This window comes from Sorghum bicolor, chromosome 7 (genome assembly GCF_000003195.3).
Source record: "Sorghum bicolor cultivar BTx623 chromosome 7, Sorghum_bicolor_NCBIv3, whole genome shotgun sequence".
Taxonomy (NCBI): Eukaryota; Viridiplantae; Streptophyta; class Magnoliopsida; order Poales; family Poaceae; genus Sorghum; species Sorghum bicolor.
This window is the reverse complement of record NC_012876.2, coordinates 19,532,162-19,554,603: the sequence shown is the minus strand read 5'-3', so window position 1 is coordinate 19,554,603 and position 22,442 is coordinate 19,532,162. Positions and strand designations below refer to the sequence as shown.

General features: G+C 51.6%; 1 protein-coding gene across 1 annotated transcript; it reads right to left on the bottom strand.

Annotated features, from left to right (window-relative positions):
• Positions 13,589-15,226, bottom strand: LOC110437238. The gene has a single exon (XM_021465617.1). The coding sequence runs from the start codon at positions 15,224-15,226 to the stop codon at positions 13,589-13,591; it is 1,638 nt and encodes a 545-aa protein (XP_021321292.1).

Below are 22,442 nucleotides of genomic sequence, written 5' to 3'. Positions count from 1 at the left end.
GGCCTTCGTTCGTCTCAACTATCTCTTAGACAGAGATTTACTCATTGATAATAGTTCTCATCAGTATGGCAATGGTACTATTTCTTTTGTTGCGCATAACCAAGCTTGGAACAATAGAACAGCAACCTTCACACATGAAGTTTGGCTAATGCTGCTAGGTTTGGACCTGGATCTCTAGACACAAGCCCTTTTGGAAAAGGTTGTATCTTCCTTTGGTCAGCTGCTTATATGGGAGGAGGATCACTATTGATGTCCTCCACCGGCACGTTCTTCATGGCATCCCTCAATGGTTCACCACCTACACCATCAAGATTATCACTTTCTCCTTGGGAGCCATTAGCTTCATCAAATTCAACATCAAATGTTTCTTCAACCATGTTTGTGGCATGGTTAAAGACCCTATAAGCCTTGGACTTTGATGAATAGACAACCAAGTAGCCAATGTCACATCTCCTTTGGAACTTGCCCAAGTGTTGGCGCTTCTTGTAGATGTAGCACTTGCACCCAAACACTCTAAAGAATGAGACATCGGGCTTCTTCCCATTGAGCAACTCATATGGTGTCTTCTCTAGGAAGTTGTGAGGAAAGAGCTGGTTTGATGCATAGCATGTGGTATTGATTGCCTCAGCCCACATCTTCTCTGAAGTGCTGTACTCATCAAGCATTGTTCTTGCCAAGGTGATCAATGTCCGGTTCTTTCTTTCTACTACACCATTTTGTCGTGGTGTGTATGTTGAGGAGAACTCATGTTTGATCCTAACTTCATCACAATATTCTTCTATGTTGGTGTTGTCAAACTCTTTGCCATTATCACTTCTAATCTTCTTGATCTTGACATCAAATTGATTTTGGGCATTCTTTGCAAATTTCTTGAAAATTGATGCAACTTTGGCCTTATCTTGCAAGAAGAATGTCCAAGTGTACCGGGAGTAATCATCAACTATGACCAAGCAATATTTGTTGCCTCTAAGACTAGCATAAGTGGTTGGTCCAAATAAATCTATGTGGAGTAGCTCAAGCACTCTTAAAGTAGAGAGATAGGCCTTGGTTGGATGGGTGTTTGCAATTTGCTTGCTGGCTTGACATGCACTACATAGCTTGTCCTTCTCAAATGTCACATCCTTCAATCCTCTAATCAATTCTTTCTTCATCAACTTCTTGAGTGTGCCCATTCCAACATGTGCTAACCTTCTATGCCACAACCACCCAAGTGAGGTCTTGGTGAATAAGCAAGTCTTGACATCAACTTCATCGCATGAGAAATCAACTACATATAAGTTGTTGTGTCGGAATCCTTTGAATACCCCCAAGATGGACGTTGGTGTGGCGGTGGAGAGATCGCCTTGATGAAGCACGGTAACTATGTGCCCATATTTCTTAATGGGGAGGACACATAGTATCTTCCTCGCCACATCCGTCAGACTCATTTGATTAAGTCCAAGTTTATTTAGCTCCTCTACAATGACATTCAAGCATTAATACATTTCATTCACATTTTCTTTAGGAAGCATTTCAAATGAGCTTATTCATGACAAGATGAAATCGCTCCTCACGCTCACTCTTTGATCCCTCATGGAGCGCACAAAGTTCCTTCCATAGATCATGGGCGGTTTTGTGGTTCCTTACATGGTTAAACACCTCTTTGCAAAGACCTATAAATATGTGGTTTTTGGCCTTTGCATTCCACTTTTCATTTTCTTGCTATTGTGGAGTAAGAGCGGTGTCTTTTGCCGGAGGGGTAAACCCTTCGGTTGTGACTTTTAGGCACTTGGAGTCACATGCCTCGAGGTATGACTCCATCCGTATTTTCCAATACGGGAAGTCATCGCCATCGAACATGGGTGGCGGTCCATCCTCGTTACAACATCTTTCTCTAGGCGGTGAAGCCTAAATAATGAGCACTAGGCTCTGATACCAATTGAAATGATTAAGATGCCCAAGAGGGGGGTGAATTGGGTTTCTCTAAAAATTTAAGCAACCTATAAGCTCCAATTCAACCACTTGTGCTTAGTGTGACTAAAGAGCTACCAGATAAATAGTTTTGCAACCTAGTTCCAATCCTATTCTAGCAAGGCAATTCTAGGAATGTAAATGCTCAAAGTAAATTCTAGAACATAAAGGAGTAGAGCAAGAGGAACGTGGCGATGTTTTACCAAGGTATCGGAGAGTTGCCACTCCCCACTAGTCCTTGTTGGAGCACCCGCACAAGGGTCTTGCTCCCCTTTGGTCCGTGCAAAGACCAAGTGCTCTCTACGGGCTGATTCTTCGACACTCCATCGCGGTGAATCGTCCACAACCGCTCACAAGCTTAACATGAGCCACCCACAAGAACTCCGGGCGGTCTTCGTGCCTCCAATCACCACCAAACCGTCTAGGTGATGGCGATCACCAAGAGTAACAAGCAATGAACTCTCACTTGACCTAATCAAGGCACTAGAGAGTGGTTGGTGCACACTTGACTCTTGGAACTCAACTAGAGAAGGATTTACTCAAGAAATCTCTCAATTCTCAATCCTCTCTAGGCTCTTGCGCTTCTCTTGCACCACAAGGTGATTCTTAACTGATCAAATGGGCAAGAGACCTCCCATGGATGAGGTGGAGTATAAACACTCCCCATCAAGTTCAAGGGACGGCCAACCGTTTTACACTGAAAACGGAGCACTGGACGCTAGTAATGTTGCACCGAACGCACTGCACCGAGCGTCCGGTGACACATTAACAGCTAGCTCTACTCTCTCTGATAGAGCACCAGACACACCCTCAGTGGGTCCGGTGGCACCGTCCGGTGCGAGGGGAATTTACACCCTCTCTGGGTATGGGACCGGACGCTCCCCGACGAGTCCAGTGCTAGCGTCCGGTGCCCTGGTCTACTTCTGACCTCCCTGGGTATGGGACCGGACGCTCTCCGGTGAGTCCGGTGCGAGTGTTCGGTACCCAACCCTAGGCACCCAGTCACTCTGACTCTAGTCAACCTCACCAGACGCACTCACATAGCGTGCGGTGCTGCGTCCGGTGCCTACTTAGGCACCCAAACTTCGTCGAAACTCGATCTTTCCAAAACGAAGTTTGTTCCTCTCGATGTAAGGACTTTTTCAGAGCTGCCTAGTGCTAGGTTTACCAAGTGTGCACCACACCTAAACCTAAAGTCTTGCCTAGGTCAAGCTACCAATTCAATGCCCCTCTTAATAGTATGGTCAAAGGAAAAACAAAGTCCTAAACTACTCTAAGTGCCCTTCTTCACCATATGGCACTTAGACCTAGTCTAGTCCCGATGATGTCCAACCATCTTTTGAAAACCGAAATGATTTCCACCATTAAGTCGGCATGAATGATCTAGTCCAATGATCACCATTACCATGACCTAACTCAAATGGCTTTGTCTCTGCAAAACACACGTTAGTCAAAGTAATCAACACTGTCATTAATCACCAAAACTCATTAGGGCCTAGATGCTTTTCAATGACTACTCGTTAGATTCTTCTGAATCCTCCAACTCTTCATCCACTGCTCCTGAATCTTCTGAATTTTGCTCGTCATCATCTTTTACAATCAAAGCTGGCCTCTTCCCTTTTCCTTTTCAGCTCCTCGATTAGGTAGCATCCTCCCCGGAACCAGAGTTCTTGGCTGTCATGAGGCACTCAACTATGTCCACGTCCACCTCCATTAGCAGCTCCTCGACGGTGCCCAACAGCGGGTGCGCATCCATGTTGAGGTAGTTCTTGGCCAGGATTCTGAACGCCTCGATGTGCATCCGCCCCGCCGGATGTGCGTCGGATCAAGGCTATCCATGCGTTGTCTTCGTCGTAGTACCAGTACTGCAAGATCTTGTTGTTGTAGAGCCTACGGCGGCGGTTGCCGAAGAGGACCTTAGGTCGGCCTCTCCGGCGGACGAGCAGCAGGTGCTTGTCGATCATGAAGCGGCGGTGGTGTTTGTGTGTACCATGAGCCGCTGGACCTCACGCGGGTGGCTGTTATTCTGCTGCCCCTCCCCCTGCTACACCTCGTCCATCATGGACACGACCACATGAACTTCGCGCCCTAGAACTCGTCGGACACATCCTGGTCATCGTGCATGCTGAAAGGTCCTTGTTTGGTTTTGGTAATTGAGTGACAACTTAGGTGGACTAATAGTGTTTATGTGAGATACACAGGAGATTAGTCCACAAGTGATGATGTGATAATGGAGAAGCTCATTGCACATGAGACATGACATGGAGTCATGTGACCAAGGTGGAGAAGATCAAGATGAGGCTTGGCTTGATGGACCGGTTGCAAGAGTGAAGGGCAAGTCGGAGGCTTTGAAGCGAGGGACCGCGTGTGACGGTGAAGCTTGAGCAAGACTTGGCGCCGATGGACCGAGGCAACGGTGAAGAGCAAGTGAGGTCAAGATCGATGAACCAATACGGTCACGTGATGATATGAAGTGGATCATATCATTTGGTGATTGGTTGGTGCATGTGTTGCATCAACATTGGAGGAGATGGAATGGAATGCGCAAGGCAAAGGTATAACCTAGGGCATTTCCATTTCACTGGTCATAGGTGTGTAGAGAAGTTTATGACCGGATTTAGGATAGATGGCCATACTATCAAGAGGGGCAAACTTGTTTGCATATCGGTCATCTAGTGCCACTTGAGCGATCTAACTTTGCATACGTGTTAGGATCGAGTGGCGTGGCAAGTTGAGAGGCTAACTCCCTTGGAAAAATGTTTGTGAAAATGCTAACACACTTGCACATGGTGGTGTACACTTGGTGGTGTTGGCACATTTACAAAGGAGGTGGTGTTCCTAGGGTTGAGAGAGGTGTGGGTTTCTCTCTCCCTCCCGTCGAGCTTGCGAGGCGGGATTCGGCGCTTTTGAGAAAATTAAGTGCATATTTTCTATTGCGCCGGTGGGAAATTTGGAGAAGTCACGGGAGTGTTTCTCACCGGACGCTCTGCGCGGAGGCACCGGACGCTAGCCTTTAGCGTCCGGTGTGCTGTCGGGTGTAGCAGAGTGCACCGGACGCACCGGAGTGAGTCCGGTGCTCAGCGTCCGGTGTGTGGGCGGTTTGGCGACCCTCTCTGCACATGAGTCCGGTGAGCACCGGACGCTCAGGGTGCGTCCGGTGGCTCGCGTCCGGTGACCGTGCGAGTTTGCGGATCTCTCTGTGCACAGGTCCGGTGTGCACCGAACGCGTCCGGTGTGACGCAGTAGAGCGTCCGGTGGTGCTGTGCAGGCGCGCGTACGCAGTAGCCGTTGGCGGCAACGGTCGAGTTCAAACGGCTAGTGACACGTGGCTAACGCCTGAGCACCGGACGCTGGGGGTTGAGCGTCCGGTGGCTCCCTGTGAGCGTCCGGTGCCCACGTGTTTTGCCCAGTGAAGGGGCAACGGCTAGTTTCGCTCTTGGGGCTATAAATAGAAGTGGTGGCCGGCCTTGGCTGGCACTGAGCACCCTTGGGACTTAGTGTCCATGCTTGGGAAGTGCTAGTGAAGCCTCTAACTCACATATGCTTGATAGTGATCATCCGATTGTGTGAGTGAGCGATTCTAGTGCGTTGCATTGAGAGATTGCATCGAGTGGCACTAGGTGTTCGTGTTGCAAGCCGGTGGTGCTTGTTACTCTTGGAGGTTGCCACCTCCTAGATGGCTTGGTGGCTTGTGACTCTGTTGGAGCACGCAAGGAGATTGTGCGGTGCTCCGGAGAAGAGATTGTGAGGGGTACAGTGCTCACCCCGCGGGGATCGCGAAGAGCAACTCTATTGGATCGTGCGTGTCATTGAGCTACCTCACTTGTGGGTAGGTTCTTGCGGTGTCCTAGTGGGGACGAGGTTCGTGTAACACCTCTTAGCTGCCGAACCACCAAGTGGTGGTCGACACAACGGGGACGTAGTTTGGTGGCAACCAAGTGAACCTCGGGAGAAAATCATCGTGTCAACATTGTTCTTCCCGTTGGTTTGCAAGTCCCTAACACAAGCTTGTTCTTACATTCATATACTTGTGCTTGTGTAGTTGCTCTTGTAATTAGTTAGCTTGTGTAGCTTGCTAGTTACCTTCTTGCTTGTGTAGCTAGAAGTAATTCCCCTTGCGTGACTAATTTGGGTTGTGTAACCTTGTTAGTCACATTGCTTAGTTTGTGTAGCTAAGTAAGTTGCGCTCTCTAATTTGGTATTAGTTGCCTTGTTATTGAGCTTGCTAGTGAGCTTAGGAGCTTTGTGCTTCTGCTTACTAGTTGTATAGGAGCTACCCGTTTTGCAAAGTACTAGTTGCATAGGTTTGCGTGACCTTGCTTCTAGATTTGATTAGGTGAGCTCTTGCTAAGGTAGCACCTTGCTTGTTTGTTTACGACCTTTTCAAGGTGCTAGAGAACTTAGATAGAGGGGTGTAGTCTTGGCTAGACCGATAGTATTAATTCTGCATTTGTTTCGGTTAGCCGGCGTAATAAGTTTTAGAAAGGACTATTTACCCCCTCTAGTCCGCCATCTCGACCCTTCACATGCCTCAGCGCCCTCTTTGCGAAGCTCTCGCTAGGGTCCTGAGGCCATCACCCTCCTCAGCGCCCTCGGCGCGGAGCTCTCGCTGCCGTCCTACGAGCACGCGTGGCACTCAGGCACGCCTTCACCTCCTCGAAGGTGCTGACACGGGCGACCGTGGGCTGGTTCTTAGAGAACCATGCGGTGGCGGCTGGCTTCTCCAAGATGTCAAGGTCGACATATATAGGGCGCGTGCCGGGCTGCCGCGTGACAACCATGGCTGTCCTAGACTCCTAGTTATATATTGCGCGTGTCGGCGATGTCAATCGTGTAGCCAGCCACGACACGATTCACAAATTCTCATGGCAGCCAGCATACGCGAAGATTAGAAAGTCTTTGGGTTGAATAAAGTCTCTAGATTTTTTTTCCGGTTTGGCCAGTACCGGACACAATAACGAACTCCTATTGCAAACCATAGTAGTTTTACTTACTATTTCTATTGACAAATTAGTTAGGGACGGATAGAACTAATATACTGCTAAGGCATAGGACACCCTACATTTCGTTTGGAAATAGATTCGATGAGAACGTTTGGCAAGTGGAACCAACACGGTGTCCTATACCACACCTTTTCGATTCTGATCAAACTGTTGTGGTAGATCTTAAGAACTCCATATCACGCTAGACAAAAGCTATTGTAACTTATGTAAGCATGGGCTATATATATAAGTCTGGACAGAAGAAACTCTCCATTGTGCGACAGTTAAAAAGAGACGGACCAAACAAATGGATGGACGAAAAAAAGAGCCTAAAATTTTGCCTCTTTATTATTAGAGAAGAAGAGACTAGCAAAATATGCCCGTGCGATGCAACGAGAAAAAATATCAAACAATCGATCATGGAAAGTAATGATAGAATGTTACATATATTTTGTGTTTTATCCTTTTTTATAAAATTTAATAAAATCTATAGTTTACTTTATTGATAACAATGACATCCATGGTATTAGCTACTCCCTCCATCCCAGATTATAAGTCATTTCAAGAATTTTGGAGAGTCAAACCATCTCAAATTTGACCAAATTTATATAGTAAGATAATAATATTTATAGTGTCAACTTAGTATCATTTTTTATTTATACCTATATGATGTTATAAATTTTTGTAATTCTCTCTATAATTTTGGTCAAAGTTAAGATGCTTTGACTCTCCAACATTCTTAGAATGACTTATAATTTGGGATAGAGTGAGTAGTTAATATTTGTAGTAATATATAGCTTAGAGTCATATTTATTTAATAATCTATATCTATACCTACTAATAAATAGGTAAAATTTCAGTCTGCCTTTTTCTCTGTCTGCCTTGCCTCCTTCCGCGTACATCTCCTCGGTGAAAAAAGGCAGCGCGGCCAAAGGGCAATCGATCCCCCAAATTCCTCGTAGGCCACTAGGAAACCTAACCATCGGCGATGGCGTCGCCGCCTTCTCTGTCGCCGGGGCCACGGTGGGGTGTACTGTGCCACAAGGCCTGCATCGACCCCACCCTCCCTTCGAGCGTCGGCTGCTGTGCGCCTCACCGAGCTCTTCGTGTCCCCTCTCGTCGATGGTGGCAGCAGCACTCTCATCCGCGACCCCGTCATCCTCGCCGCTGACCCCCCAGCCTCCTCCTCATCTCTGGCTCCCCAGACGACGAGAGGACGACCTACTTCCTCTGCAATGCTGCTTCCAACACTACCCGCCAGCTCTCAGACGTGCCTGGACGCATCGGCGCCGCGGGCCTCATCGTCGCCCCCGGAGGCGGCTCCCACAACGGCTTCATGGTCATCGAGCTCGTCTGGTCCGCCTTCGGCGATGAGGCCACCCTGCGCTGCTTCTCCCCCTCCACGGACGGTGGCCTGTGGAGCCTCAAGAGCCTAGGCGCCCCTATGTGATGGATGGCGTTGTGGACAAACAGCATGCTCTCGCACATGGGGATGAAGGAAATCACCTTTGGATTGGTTCTGAGGTATGTTAAATCACTTTGTTCTTTTGCTTCTTTGTCGCTTGTGGAGTTGAGTACAAGAAGGAGATTAATTTACTTTTTTGAAGCAGGAAAAGTCATATGTACAAATGTTTAGGTTCAAATCCCTGGAAGATTGTAGTCTTAGGTGCTCTGCAATTTGTTCCTATGTGGATCGGTTCTTGCCTTCTTGGGCTAGGGTCCTGTTCGCCATTCATGCCGGGAGATGTTGCAGCCTTTTTCTAACTTAGTTTTGATATGGTTCCTCGTGTGCGACTTCAACAGGCTCTTATAGCATCAGAACTGCAGTGGTTCAGTTTAGAGGACCGGCAAGTTGCTTGAGTCGTTTGTAGTTTGATAAGGCTAGAAGGATCTTGTTCAATTCAGCCGAACTCTTTTAATATATCGACCACATTGATCTGCAGTTGGATTTTTCTCTAAGAATGATTTTCTTTAGCTCGTGTTCGTGTCTCTTTATTTTTCTCTTAGTTTAGCCAGAAGAGCAGCATCAGTTCAGTGTTTCAGTAGCAGCAGCTATTCGACAATACACAACCCATCTCAGTAAGGTTGCATTGTGCAGTTATTTTCAAAGCATTAGCTTGCAAAAAAAGTCTTCTTTTAATTTCTAGGCAACCTAGCATTATTCTGGTACGTCGACCACCCTTGCTCCTGAGGAAGTACGGAGGGGAGTAGGGAGGCCGGCTGGGAAGGTCACGGCGACGGTGAGGAGGCGCCGTGATCAGAGAGATTCGCGTGGGGAGAAGGGAGGGCGACGGCTAGGGCTGGGTGACAACAGAATGACGGGAAACAGAGTTGGGGCCCAAGGGGAGATAATCTCCAATCCCAGGCTTGCCATTTCTTGTTACTCAAACCATTAGCCTTATAGGCATTGTTTACAAATTGATAAAAGACCCCCTTAAACAATTAACTAATTATCCCCACAAACAAATAAGTAATTAGGCTAAATTCTAGCCACTGCTGCGCCTCCTCTGATAGGTGCGCCCTACCATAACATCTCTCCCCTCCTTTGAAAACAGCTCGTCCTCGAGCTGGAAGGAGGGGTAGGACGCCCTGAACTCAACTGCGTCTTCCCAGGTTGCTTCTGTCGCCGGCAGTCCTTGCCACTGAACGAGCACGTGCCACACGCCACGCCGCAGGCTGGCCTGCAGGACGCGTTCTGGCTGAAGAAGTGGCCGCCCGTGGCGCAAGGGTGGTAGGGCCGGGGTCGTGGTCGGCGCCGGACCCCGGAACGGCTTCAGGACGCCGACATGGAAGACGTCATAGATACGGGCAGCATCCGGAAGGCGTAGACGGTACGCGACGTCGCCGATGCGTTCCACCACTTGATATGGCCCAGCGTACTTGGGGCCAAGTTTGCTATTGCTGCCGGGCACGAGGGACTTGACATGGCGATGCAGCAGCCTCAGCCATACCCAGTCCCCCATCGCGAACTCCAGAGCGCGGTGCTTGGCGTCGTAAAACCGACGCGCGTGGTCCTGTGCTTGCAGCAACCTGGAACGCACCTCCTGAAGAAACTCATCACGATCAGTGAACAGCTCATCCACCATCTCTGTCTGGGTGCGCCCAGGGGCGTAGGGCAGCAAGTCGGGCGGCGGACGGCCATAGACGACCATGAACGGAGAAGCCCGCAGAGCAGTATGGAACGCCGTGTTGTAGCAGTATTCCGCCCACGGCAGCTAGTCCAGCCAGTCGCGAGGACGATCCCCCGTGAGACAGCGGAGGTACATGCCCAGGACCTTGTTGACGGCCTCGGATTGGCCATCGGTTTGCGGATGGAAAGCCGTGCTCATGCGCAGCTTGACGCCAGCCTGCTTGAAGAGATCCCGCCATACAGCGCCCGTGAACACAGGATCACGATCGCTGACAATCGACTCGGGGAAACCGTGGAGGCGCACGATGTCGTGGAAGAACGCGCGTGCGACCGACGCTGCTGTATATGGATCACCCAGCGGAATGAAGTGCGCGAACTTGGAGAAGCGATCCACGACGGTGAGGACAACACTCTTGCCATGCACCTTGGGCAGTGACAGAACTCCGATGAGGAGGATGGCACACACAAACACGAATTGGACACAATGAGTTGGTGCTGCAAAGCGGCAGCTTTTCTTGATTGATTGCTATTGCTATATAAAGAGAATTACATGGAAAGTTTTACATGGTCACTGAGGACCAAATCCGGCATGTTCGTGATTGAACGATTGCCATCCCAATCATCCTGAGACATGCCGCAATCTCTTGAAAAGAAAGCATAAATGGCGCTAGACGCCTCTACTTACTATTGTTAGCATGCTCAGGGCTCATCTAACAATCTCCTCCTGAGTCCCAGAGCATCTACACTAAACTCTTCATGCCGATCCCATCGCAAAGATCCTGAAACCTACTGCGACCAAGTGCCTTCGTCAGAATGTCACTCAGCTGCAGTTCAGTGCCAACAAACTCCACGTCGATCAGCTTCCTGTCGCAGCACTCCCGGATGAAGTGAAATTTCACATCTATGTGCTTACTCCGGTCATGGTGCACAGGATTTTTCATGAGTGCAATGGCGGACTTGTTATCAACCCTGAGTTTGGGCGCCACGATCGCTTCTCCAGTGAGCTCGGCCAGCAACCGTGCCAGCCACACACCTTCACATGCTGCTCCAGCGGCTGCGATGTATTCAGCTTCGCAGGACGACAGCGCGACCACTCTTTGCTTCGCCGACTGCCATGCAATCGGTCCGCCGGCGAGGAAGAAGATGAGGCCGCTGGTGCTCTTCCGATCGTTGACATCACCTGCCAAGTCACTGTCGGAGTAGCCCAGTAAGCACGGCGGCACCTTCTTCTTTCCTCCAGGATGATAGTGTAAGCCCCAGTGGACAGTCCCCGCGATGTAGCGAAGCACCCGCTTGATTGCAGCGAGATGCTCTTGGCGCGGTGACTCCAAGAACCTACTGAGGTAACCCACCGAGTATGCCAAGTCCGGCCTAGAGTTACACAGATACCTCAGGCTGCCGATCAAGCTGCGATACTCGGTGGCGTCCACGCTTGGTGTCGATCCTTCCTTCAGTAGCTTCAGCTTTGTCTCCATAGGCGTGGCGCTCGGGTTACAGCCAGCCAGGCCCGCCTTCTCGAGGATCTTGTTGGCGTAGGCGCTCTGGCGTAGTGTAATCCCGTGGGCTCCCTGTGTCACCTCAAGGCCAAGGTAGTACGACAGGAGTCCGAGGTCGCTCATGCGGAACGTGTTCTTCATCTGCTCCTTGAACTTTGCCAGGACGCCTGCATCACCACCTGTGATTATCAAATCGTCAACATACACGCCTAGGATCAGACGTGTTTCTCCTGCACCACGGGTATACATCCCGTGCTCATCAACGCAGCGACTGAAACCGAGCGACAGCAGCGACGCGTCAAGCTTCTGGTTCCATGCTCTCGGGGCCTGTCGGAGACCATAAAGTGCCTTGTGGAGCCAGAGCACCATGTGCTTGCGCTTGTCGTCGATGAACCCAGGAGGCTGCTGAACGTAGACCACCTCTTGGAGATCGCCATTTAGGAACGCTGATTTGACGTCCATATGGTGAACGCCCCAGCCATGGTGAGCCGCGATGGCAAGGAGCAGCCGAACCGATTCCAATCGAGCCACCGGAGCGAACACCTCTTCGAAGTCGATGCCTGGGCATTGGATGTAGCCCTTGGCGACGAGACGCGCTTTGTACTTGACGATGTTGCCGTTCTCGTCGCGTTTGACCTTGTACACCCATTTTAGGCCAATAGCATGGTGTCCGCGCGGGAGCTCAGCCAGAGACCATGTCTTGTTGTCGGTGATCGACTGCAGCTCCTCCTCCATCGCCGCAACCCAGTTGGGGTCACCATCAGCTTCCTTCAGGCTCTTCGGCTCTTCCACGCTGACGGCGTGCAGTTCACCCTCCTCGGTGTCGAGTTCCATCCGTCCAGGCACGGTGTTCGTGCCCAGGATGTTGTCGAGGGTGCGGTAGCGGTGCTCCTGGTCTTCATCGTCGTCGGCGTCGAGATTTGGATTGCCGCTCAGGGGCGTCGCAAACTCAAGTTGTGTCCCTGCAGGAACACTTGGTGTGATCAACGACGGACATGGAGTCGAGGGAGTGGCGTGCGCTGGAGCAGGTGTCGCCAACGCTGGAACGCGCGATGTCGTGCCCGGGGTCCTTGACAGCGAAGATGACGCGGGCGATGCCATCGGGGTGGTCGGTGCGCGCCGGAGTTCATACTCCTCCTCGAAGGTGAACGGTACCTCGTCCACCCCCGACGCAGTGCTGCCCCAGTCCCACCTTGTGTCCTCGTCGAACACGGCGTCACGTGAGACGTGCACGCGCTCCGTGGTGGGGTCGTAGAAGCGGAACGCTTTGGACCCGTTCTCATAGCCGATGAAGACGACCTTTTGCCCGCGATCGTCGAGCTTGCCGAGGTGAGGCCGGAGCCACTTGATGTAGGCGACGCAGCCAAACACCTTGAGAAAGTGCACCGGCGGCTTCTTGCCGTACCAGGCCTGGTACGGTGTCTTCCCGTCGAGCGCGCTGGTTGGCGCTCGGTTCAGCAGGAAGACGGCGGTGTGCACAGCTTCGCCCCAGAAATACCCTGGCATGCCTCGAGCACGCATGATGCTTCTCGCCGTGCTCACGACCATTTGATTTCGGCGCTCAACGATGCCGTTTTGTTGTGGTGTATACGGCGCCGAGTGGTGTCGCTGGATGCCTTCACCTGCACAGTACTCCCCAAACTGTACCGACGTGAACTCACCCCCATTGTCGGTGCGGAGCACTTTGAGCTTCTTCCCGGTTTCACGCTCGACGCGCGCCTGGAAGTTCATGATCGCCGCTGGTGCGTCCGCCTTGGAGCGAAGTAGAGTGAGCCACATGAATCGGCTCATGTCGTCGACAAGTAGCAGGAAGTAGAGGTTCCCAGCCGGCGTCGGTGGAGAGATTGGCCCGCACAATTCTCCATGGACCAGCTCAAGCTCCTCCTGAGCTCGGAATTTGCTGGCCTGTGGAAAGGCGGTCCGCCTCTGCTTTGCCAGCACACAGTCTTCACAGACTTGATCAACACGGTCGATCATCGGCAGCCCCTTCACCATCTCTCCACGTCCCAGCTTCCGCAATGACTGGAAATTCAGGTGTCCATACCTTTCATGCCAGCGCCAGGCAATGTCCATGGGCCAGTCAGACAGACGGGCGCAGTGATGGTCATATCGAGGTAGTAGAGCCGGCCTGGTGAGCGCTGCACCTTGGCCAGCAGTTGGCGTTGTAGGTCGTAGATGCGCAGTATGCCGCCCTCAATATCGACCTTGAAGCCGTCCTCGTCCATTTGCCCAAGACTCACAATGTTGGTGGTGAGTCTTGGTATGTAGTAGATGCCGTCGAGACGACGGTGTTCACCGTTCTTGCAGGCGAACAGGACGGTGCCCTTTCCCTCGATGTTGACCACCGAGCCGTCGCCGAATTTCACCATGCCGGTGACACTGGTGTTCAGCTCGGCGAACACAGAACATGACCCCGTCATGTGGTTAGTCGCCCCGGTGTCAAGGACCCAGCGACGAGGCACCACGGTGTCCTTCTCTTCCTGTTCAAGGTGGAGAAGCACCTTCGGCTCGACGATGTGCACCCGCGCCTGCGCTCCAACAACAGAAGACGACTTGCTGTGGGGGCAGTGTTGTGTACATGGTGCAGTTACCTCGTCGTCCACGGCGATGTACATGAGGGCCCGTTCCTCGTCCTCCTCAGCTTGCGCGACGTGAGCCGCGCCTTGCTTCTTCTTGCTGCGGCAGTCTTTGGTCCAGTGACCTTTCTTGCCGCAGGTCTTGCAATGATCGCCAGGAGGTGGGCGACCGCCGGTGGCGTTCCCGGATCCCCCGGGTTGTCCGTCACGCGACGTCGAGTTCGCCGCGCCGCGGCCGCGTCCGCCGCGCTTCCCACGGCTGTTGGACCCGCCACCGCCGCTAGAGCTCTCCTGCTCAGGGCGTTCCTTGCGGCGTGCTTCCCAGTCTTCCTCATAGAGCATCAGGCGCCCTAGGGCGTCCGTGACCTCCTTGGGCTTCGCGCGTTCCTCGAACACGCGCAGTCGGCCGATGACCTCGTCGATCGTCACCTTGTTCAGATCGAGAAACATCTCCAGGGAAACAGCAGCTTGGGTCAGCCGCTCAGGAACCACCTGCAGAAGCTTTTTCACTACCTCAGCGTCGGTGATATTGTCACCGAGGGAGCGAAGATTAGTGGCGAGTGCGGTGATGCGGATTCCGAACTCGTTGACGGTCTCCCCTTCCTTGAAGGTGAGATTCCTGAATTCTCGGCGAAGTTGCTGCGCGCTGGCGTCGCGTGCGCGCTCGTCGCCGATCCGCAGGTTCCTGACCGCATCCCAGGCCTCCTTCACAGTGCCCTTGGCGGCGAGGGTACCCCAGAGCTCGGGTGGAACCGAGCGTAGGAGCCCGGCCATCGCCTGCCAGTCGTCGTGGTACTCTTCTTCATCGGGATCGTCGGAGAGGCCGTCGTTGACGGTGTCCCAGACGCGCAAGGTCTGGAAGTTTACCTCCATGACCATGGCCCATTCCGGATAGTTCGTCCGACTTAACATCGGCCATGCGACGTTCGCCGACGGCCGCTCGATGATGCGCTCCACGACTCGTGAGCCGGAGCGGTGGCGGCTGTTAGACCGGCCACGGCGGCGTTGCGGTGAACGTGACGACTTGACCTTCTTCTCACCGTCGTTGTCGTTGTCCGTCGACGGCTTCTTGGAAGGTGACTTCGACGACATGGCGGTGGAACTCAACTCCGATACCAATTGACAGAACTCCGATGAGGAGGATGGCACACACAAACACGAATTGGACACAATGAGTTGGTGCTGCAAAGCGGCAGCTTTTCTTGATTGATTGCTATTGCTATATAAAGAGAATTACATGGAAAGTTTTACATGGTCACTGAGGACCAAATCCGGCATGTTCGTGATTGAACAATTGCCATCCCAATCATCCTGGGACATGCCGCAATCTCTTGAAAAGAAAGCATAAATGGCGCTAGACGCCTCTACTTACTATTGTTAGCATGCTCAGGGCTCATCTAACAGGCAGCGCCTCCACAAAGTCCAGGGATATGTCAGCCCAGACCTTGGAGGGCACCGGCAGAGGCTGGAGTAGGCCTGCAGGGTGCAGCGCCTCCATCTTGTTGCGTTGGCAGGTGACGCATGCCCGGATGTAGTCATGCACGACACGCCGGTCATGCTCCACGGCGAACTCGGTACGCAGCCGCTGGAGGGTGCGCTGAATGCCCTCATGGGCGCCAGTGTGCGCGAGCTGAAGGACGTCCTCCAAAATTTCAGAGTCCTCCGGAACGAAGACGCGCCCATTGTGGATGATGAGGCCCTCGCGGACCTGCCAGTCCGGGCCTTGCTCGCCCGCAGCCACCGCGTCGCGTCGCGCACGAAGGGCCGGAACCGTGTCCAGCTCGCGCCGGAGGTCGTCGAAGAGCTGGAACGCAGGAACCGACACCGCTGCGAGCGCGGGCTGGGGGTCTGGCTAGGATGCCAAGAGAGGGCTGTCCCCATCCCGGCGAGACAGCGCATCGGCGGCGACGTTAAGGCGGCCTGGACGGTACTCCACCCTGAAATCATAGCCAAAAAGCTTGCTCACCCAGTGGTGCTGCGGGATGGTGGAGAGGCGCTGATCGAGCATGAACTTGAGCGCGTAGTGGTCCGTGCGCACGACGAACGGCCGCCCCCACACGTACGGGCGCCAGTGGCGAACAGCTTGCACCAGGCCGATCAGCTCCCGCTCATAGGCCGCCACTTTAAGGTGACGCGCGGCGAAGGGTCTGCTGAAGAAGGCGATCGATCCGGCGCCTTGATGAAGAACTGCGCCGAAACCTGAGCCCGATGCGTCGCAGTCGATGAAGAATTCCTTCGCGAAGTCTGGAAGGTGAAGGACTGGGGCTGAGGCGAGTGCGCGCTTGAGTGCAGCCAGCGCAGCCGCTGCCTCGTCGGTCCACTGGAACGCGTCCTTCCGCAGGAGGGCAGTAAGCGGCACGGCGATCGTGCCGTAGTCCTTGATGAAGCGGCGGTAGTACCCGGCAAGGCCGAGGAACCCGCGCAGGCCCCGTGCGGATCGTGGCTGCGGCCAGGACTGCACAGCCGCTACCTTGGTCTCATCCATGGCGACACCTGCATGGGAAATCACATGGCCAAGGTACTGCACCGAGGGAGCGGCGAACGAACACTTGCTGCGTTTAAGGTGCAGCCGATGTTCGTGTAAGACGTCGAGGACAGCGCGCAGCTGCTGCAGGTGTTCAGTCCATGAGGCGCTGAAAATCAGGATATCGTCGAAGAACACCAGCACGCAGCGGCGGAGGAATGGCTTGAGCACGAAGTTCATAAGGGCTTGGAACGTCGATGGAGCGTTGGACAGTCCGAAAGGCATGACCAAGAACTCAAAGTGGCCATGGTGCGTCCGGAACGCCGTCTTGGCCACGTCCTCGGGATGAACTCGGACTTGGTGATAGCCGGAGCGCAAGTCCAGCTTGGAGAAAATCCGGGCGCCTTGAAGTTCGTCCAGCAGCTCCTCCACTACTGGAATTGGGAACTTATCTTTGACGGTGGCTGCGTTGAGCGCCCGGTAATCCACGCAGAAACGCCACGACCCATCGTGTTTGCGCACGAGCAGGACCGGTGCAGAGAACGGGGACGTGCTCGGCCGGATGATCCCTTGTTTCAGCATGTCATCACATTGGCGCTCCAACTCGTCTTTCTGCATTTGCGGGTAGCGGTAGGGGCGGACTGCGATGGGCTCCGTCGCTGCGCGCAAGTGGATGCGGTGGTCACACGGGCGCGCGGGTGGCAGACCGGTGGGTGCTGCGAAGACGTCGGCATAGTCCTCCAGGAGGCGCTCCAGCAGCACCGGCTCCGCCTCTGTGGGGGGCAGCAGGAGGCCTGCGTGCACACGTCTAGGCGGAGAGGAGTCGCTGCGCGGCGAGCCCAGCCCCCGCCATAGCACGCGGCGGCCCCGGTGCGTGAAGGACAGGCTGAGGGCGTCGAAATCCCATAGGATCGGCCCAAGTGTGCGCAGCCAGGAAATTCCCAGCACCATGTCGTAGCAGTCCAGAGGGATGGAGAAGCAGTTGATGACGAAGCGTTCCTCGTCGATGCGAATAGGCACATCGCGGGCGAGACCCCGACAGGCGACGTGGTCACCATTGGCCACCACCACGTGGGCGCCTTGGCTGGTGGCGACACATAGACCAGCACGGTGCGCCGCCTGCATGCTGATGAAATTGTGCGTGGAGCCCGAGTCCAGTAGTGCTGTGAAGTGTTGCTCGCCGATCCGAATCCGCAGCTGCATGGTCTCCTCCGAACGAATCCCCGTGCTGGCCCACAGGGAGATCATCGGGGCGTCCGGATCGAAGTCTGGCGCTGCAGGAGCAGCGGCCGGCGCTGCAGGAGCAACGGGCGCCTCCGGGGGGGTGTTGTCGCCCGCGTCCTCCGTGACGTAGTCCGTGACCTCGAGGTAAAAGAGGCGAGCACATTTGTGGCCGCGCACATATGGCTCGTCACAGTTGTAGCATAGACCCTGCTGCCGACGTGTTGCCATCTCATCGGGGGTCAGGCGCTTGAACGGCCGTGACGGCGTCGCGCTGGCCCTCGGGGGCGCCTGCGGAGGGGGCGCTCCGCCCCCGGGTGCTGGCAACGCTGGCAGGGCCGCCGGACGCCGTGGGGGGGCGTGCTGGTGTCGCCGCCAGTGCCAGCAGGGACGAGTTGCGACGCTCGTAGATGCGAGCGAGGCGCATCGCCTGCTGCAGATCGCGTGGCTCATGCAGTTCGACCTCGGAGCGCAGGTGTTCCGGCAGTCCACCCGTGAAGAGACGCGCCTTATCGAGGGCGTCCAGGCGGGGAACATGGGCTGCACGCGCCTGGAATGCGTCCATATAGTTCTCCAGCCCGGACGTGAATGGCAGGCGCGAAAGCTCCGCGAGGTGATTGGTGCTCAGTGGAGGGCCGAAGCGCTGTTGGCACAACAGGCGGAAATCGGCCCATGACGGACGACCAGCATCGCCTTCAAGGACCAGATACCACTGCAGCGCAGTCCCCGTGAGGTGGTACGAAGCCAACCAGACGCGGTCCTCCGGGCGAGTTTGCTGTCCGTAAAAGAATTGTTCGCACTTGTTCAGCCAACCCAGGGGGTCCTCCTTGCCGTCATAGGAGGGAAAAGATATCTTGTGGAAGCGCGGCACTGCATTGCCGGCCGGGTTTGGGATGGCAGCGGTGGTGGGTGGGTTGAAAGACATGGTGGATGGTGGGATCGTGTAAATGGGGGTGGTGTAGTTGAAGGACTGCTGGGGGTATGGTGCACCTGCCAGGATAGTAGAGAGGGGTGGAACAGGCGATGGTGAGTGAGGGAAGGATATCTGGGTGATTGGGACGCCGGCCATGGAGACCTGCTGGGGTGGGATGGGGTTGGGCAGCGAGGTCTGCTGTGTCTGCATGACGGGCGCGCCGAGGTTGAGGGCACCACCCGGGGAGGAGCCCAGGGACGGCGTGACCGCCGCCGGCGCTGGGAGGGCGGGGATGCCGCCATAGCCGGGCAGACCGTAGATCGGTGGTGCGCGCAGCGATGCAATGGCCGCGCTTTCCAGCGTGGTAACGCGGATGGACAGATCGCCAAGTTGTCGCTGCATGCCATAGATGGCGGAGGTCAGCTGGTTGAACGCTTCGGCGACGGACAGCCCCTGCGCTGAGGGCTGGGAGGTGGTCGGCGGCTGCGTTGTGGTGAGCGCTGAGGTGGTGGTGATGATCGGTGGGATGGGTGCGGTGGTGGTGGGTGGTGCCGAGGACAATGGCGGCACGGGAGCAGATGGCGAGGTCGAGGTCGACATGGTCTCTGATACCAGGTTGGTACGTCGACCACCCTTGCTCCTGAGGAAGTACGGAGGGGAGTAGGGAGGCCGGCTGGGAAGGTCACGGCGACGGTGAGGAGGCGCCGTGATCAGAGAGATTCGCGTGGGGAGAAGGGAGGGCGACGGCTAGGGCTGGGTGACAACAGAATGACGGGAAACAGAGCTGGGGGCCCAAGGGGAGATAATCTCCAATCCCAGGCTTGCCCTTTCTTGTTACTCAAACCATTAGCCTTATAGGCATTGTTTACAAATTGATAAAAGACCCCCTTAAACAATTAACTAATTATCCCCACAAACAAATAAGTAATTACGCTAAATTCTAGCCACTGCTGCGCCTCCTCTGATAGGTGCGCCCTACCATAACATATTCAGTGTAATCTTTACTTATGGTTTTGTTGGTAAAGCTCAAACAAGTTAATTGGCAGGATGACTTAACGACACTGGCTGTTAATTTTGTTTGGTGTTCCCATTGTGTGGACCTTATATGGATCCAATTTTATTCCATTAAGTTTGAAGTTGACGTGATAGTATTGAGATAGTTTATTTTCTTCCTATAGGTCTATAAGAATTTTATTAATTATTTTTCTTATCACAAGGATAGCTTTTACACATCATCCCTTTTGAAATCATGAAGAAGAAAAGGCATTAATTTTTCTTTGAGACATGTACTACTCATTGTTTGAAACTGGATGTGATTAAAAGCAAAAAATGAGTCTGATCCTGAATATATGATGTACCTATACATAACTTGAACATTGTTTTTTGAGATAACTTGGATAGCTAAAATCGTAATCCTAAACTGAATAGGAATAGATATCCTTATCAAATAGAAAATGACAAACAAAAAATAGAAAATTTTATACGGGTTTATATTCATTTGATTTAAGGTCTCATATTTAAGTTTTAGAAAAATTGTACAATCGTTAAGTAATAAATATCCTGTTGCAACACACGGGCATGTTTTGCTAGTAAAATATAAATTAGGCAAATTTTACTTACTCTAATTTTACCTCTTAATACAGCTTAATAATAAATTAAAACACGAGAAGTTTGTTGCTGGTTTTAATATTTTCTATTTAGATTAGGATTCCTATTCAGTCTTCCAAACTGCCCGAGCTATAGATGAGACAAACTCATTTTCTTAGGCCTTGTTTAGATCCAAAAAGTTTTTAGATTTTGACACTGTAGCACTTCGTTTTTATTTGATAAACATTGTCCAATCATGAAGTAATTAGGTTTATAAGATTCGTCTCGCGATTTACAGGCAAACTGTGCAATTAGTTTTTGTTTTTCAACTGTATTTAATGCTCCATACATGTGCCGCAAGATTCGATATGACAGAGAATCTGATTTTATTTTATTGGTTACCAGCAAACCAACGAATCCTAGCTAGACTATGATTAGTGTTTAGGTTGGATTTTATTTATTTGTTACTATATATATATATATATATAATATATATATATATATATATAATATATATATATATATATAGTTATTCTCTATATATATATTATATATATATAAGTGCTATTCTACACCCTAGGTGTAGAATACTATTCTACACCAAACTGTTATACTGAAGAGAATTCAGTATTGTTCAGTACCCGTGTTTCAATATTGTTCAGTATTTTTGTGATCCTGAGTGTACGACTAGGTGATACTGAACGTTGTGTTTTGACTTGCGGTGTAGAATAGCGCTATATATATATATATATATATATATATATATATATATGAGAGCATAGGGCTTCCAATAATTAGTGCAAGCCCCAACCCAAACCTGGGTTTCCTGGTTCCACCAACCCACCAGCCCACTGGCCCATCCATCGGCCCACCTTCCCAAGCCCTATATATATTCTCCAAAAACCCTAATCCCACTCTTTGTTGTATAAAAATATTTGTCACTGTAACTTGGTATATATTGTTGGTATACAATTCTACACATTATTGATTTATAATTCTATACATTGTTAGAGCAGTTTTTATGTGGTAAAAAAATAACTTTTATTCACCGAAATACTAATTTCTATGCAATGCGATAAAAACATTTATGCACATATTGACTACTAATTCTATGGTGTGAGTATGGGTAGTAATGGTGTTGTTGTAATCGGCCCCCATACTGTGAAGCATGATGTTACAGAGAATAATGATTGTGTCAGGTGAAATATCCCATCTCGTGGAGAGGTTTTTACGCATCAATAAAAATTATTGTTATTTATTCAACTACTAATTTATATGCAATGTAGCACTAAAATTCTTTATGCGCATCTTGACTATTGATTCTACGTACCTAATCGGTAAGAGTTTTTGTGCGCCATTGTAAGGGTTTTTGCGCTTGCTCAAAACATGTTTCTATGCCTTTGTTGTGGTGTAGGATGGTCGAAAGGATTCCTCTATTTGGTGTGAGGTCAATGGTGGCTCGTCATAGGACATGGCTTGCGACGTCCGCAACTTTCTTGGCTTGTGACAATGGCATAGTTTGATATTCGATATAGTTGATAGGTTAATGTAAAAAGTTAGTTTTTCATATGTTGTGGTTATATGCTTGGATGATACGAGTGAAACTATTGGTTTCTATGTAACCTCTGTTGGGTTTCAATGTCTATGCATATTATGAGTTGGGAATATTATGGATAGTTCACATCTAGTGTGTATGTTTTGTATGTTTCATTCCCCTAGAGGGAATTATGATGTAAGGTTTCTATATATTGTTGCTCTATTAAATAAACATATCTTGGTGCAAAGAATGGTGTGAGTATGGGTAGTGACGGTGTTGGTTGTAATAGGCACCTGTAGCAAGAAGCATGAAGACAATCATGTTTGTGTTAGGTGGAATGTCCATCCTGTGGAGAGGTTTTTACGCAGCAACAAAATTAATTTTTATTAATTCAACTACTAATTTATATGCAACGTGGCGCTAAAAATCTTTAAGCATATCTTGACTATTAATTCTATACACCTACTCGGTCCTCACATGTCAGCATTCAAATTTTGGAGAAGACAAGATCGTCTCTATATGGAGATGTTTCTATACGGTAACAAAATTATTTTTTATTCATCCAACCACTAATTTCTATTCAACG

Excerpts from the sequence above, each read along its gene's own strand:
- LOC110437238 (XM_021465617.1), bottom strand. The coding sequence starts at position 15,226 with ATGTCGTCGAAGTCACCTTCCAAGAAGCCGTCGACGGACAACGACAAC.